Source organism: Cebus imitator, unplaced genomic scaffold (assembly GCF_001604975.1).
Source record: "Cebus imitator isolate Cc_AM_T3 unplaced genomic scaffold, Cebus_imitator-1.0 Scaffold471, whole genome shotgun sequence".
NCBI lineage: Eukaryota > Metazoa > Chordata > Mammalia > Primates > Cebidae > Cebus > Cebus imitator.
The window spans coordinates 733,637-735,646 of NW_016107786.1; the positions used below are offsets into that span (position 1 = coordinate 733,637).

Genomic DNA, 2,010 nt, shown 5'->3' on the forward strand with positions numbered 1-2,010 from the left:
CCAGCCTGGGTAACATGAGCGAAACTCCGTCTCAAAAAAAAAAAAAAATTAAGTATAAATAAAAAATGACATGACAGAACAAGATTGTAATTACCAAACAGCTGTGTTTGGTAACAGAACAGTGCACTTCGTGCTACTGCACTCCAGCCTGGGTGACAGAGTAAAACTCTGTCTCAAAAAAAAAAAGAAGTTTATTTTTGAGATTCTGTAAGTTCCCCACAGTTATATAAACTGCAAGGCCTGGGAGAGAGGCAGAGAAGTTTAGGGTTAGAAAGGAATTCTGGATCCAGCTCACACTTATAATGAGAAGGGCTGTTTCTTTCTCTTCCTGACTCACTGTTCAAGAAGGTTTTTCAGATTGAGAGTTTATCAGAACCATAAGGTAAATTACTCTTTCCATACTATTATGCAGTTATTTCCTGAATTATATTGCTGTTTGATTCAGCGTCTGGAAATCTAAATAGCTGGGATCATTGATGGATTTGTTCAGAGGCCAAAACCCTGATAAGTTTATTAATGAACATCAGGGTAATTTAATCTTCCTGAAACCTCACAGAACATTTGAAACCCGTAAGGGAGAGCCACAATGTAAACACCTACAGAAATTAGAGAATGTTAATTAAGTACAACATCAGGTAAAGATAAATATTAACAGATTATAGCCCTAACTGATTTCAGAAGACCTGGGTTAGCACTTATGGTAAATTAATTGAGAAGAGGAATGAAGAGAATTTTAATGAACTGACTGGTTTTTCTTAAGCTGCTTTCAAAATTGTGAAAAGCTGGCTTGGTCCAGAAGCAGTGAGCTTGCTGAAGTTTACAAGCAAAAATGAAGTCCAGGACTATGTCAGTGTAGAATACCTGCCTCCGCACATGGGTGGAACTGTAAGTATAATATTTGAAACTTGTTTATAAAACAATACCGGATAATGGCACATTAGGCTGTATACTTTCCTCAAGGAAAAAAAGAAAAGTAGTATCACAACACACAAAGAAATATCACAAATACTCCAAAATAGTAAGTAGTGTTACATACAATTTTAAAGTTTTAAAGTTGTTAATTTTTTATTTTTTGATAGGCAATATATTTATGTTATTCTAAACTTGAGTATTCAGAAGAATCATCAGAAATAAGTCTTCAGTAAAAATGTCTCCTCCTACTTCCATTTCCAACCACCATATTCCCCTCCCCAGCTGAATTTCTTGTATTAATTTGCAGGGATATATGTTACCTATATAAACAAATAAATGTAGTATAAAATTCTTCCTCCCTCTCATCTCTTCTAAACAATTCATGTATTTATGTGCTAGTGTGCATCCTGCTCTTCTTTTCACAGCATGTCTTATCATTCCAAATCAATATGTAGCAGGCTTTCATACTTTTGTTTATGGCTGCATAGTATTCTACTATCTAGACATAAGTTAATGAATTGCCTCTTGATGTGTCTTTAGTGTGCTTCTAATTGCTTGCTGTTCAACAGTTGTTTTAGTTAAAAACATACTATTAAGCATATACTACCAAGATTTTTTTAACTTATTTTTACTACTTATAAACTGTACAACTTATATACTTGCTATACTTTGGATTAACTTGATAATATTTCACTTTTTTTATTTTTTGCAATCTATTTTGTATACTGCCTGCCTGGCAAAATTGTATTCAATCAGAACTAGCAAGAGGAATAGTTTTGGTAGGTCCTTCTGTTTATTGTCTTTGATTAGAAAAGACCTAACATTTTTAATTTGAAATCTGCTTCTTTTTTATTCTGAGGCTTTATATGTCACATTTTAACCTAGAAAAACCAAATACAGTTTATATCAGGTGCTATGCTTGATTTAAAATGTGATTTTATTTGATTTACTTTTAACAATTTGCTCATAAAATTGTTATATCTTAAATAATTATAATCATATGATTCATAACATTTTAAAAGATGTTAATTTTATGTATAGAAAAGGTTATTTTATTTCCCCTCTGTTCTTAGTGATATGTTTCTTTAGAATTACAAT

General features: G+C 32.1%; 1 protein-coding gene across 5 annotated transcripts in view; it reads left to right on the forward strand.

The window, feature by feature from the left end:
* Nucleotides 1-2,010, forward strand: part of MOSPD2 (motile sperm domain containing 2) — a 45,066-nt gene that overhangs the window by 28,440 nt on the left and 14,616 nt on the right. For all 5 annotated transcript variants that reach the window (XM_017512358.2, XM_017512360.2, XM_037732761.1 and 2 more), the window contains one exon: nt 761-885. In XM_017512358.2, coding sequence (XP_017367847.1) covers nt 761-885 — 125 coding nt within the window. The remainder of the gene's footprint in view (nt 1-760; nt 886-2,010) is intronic.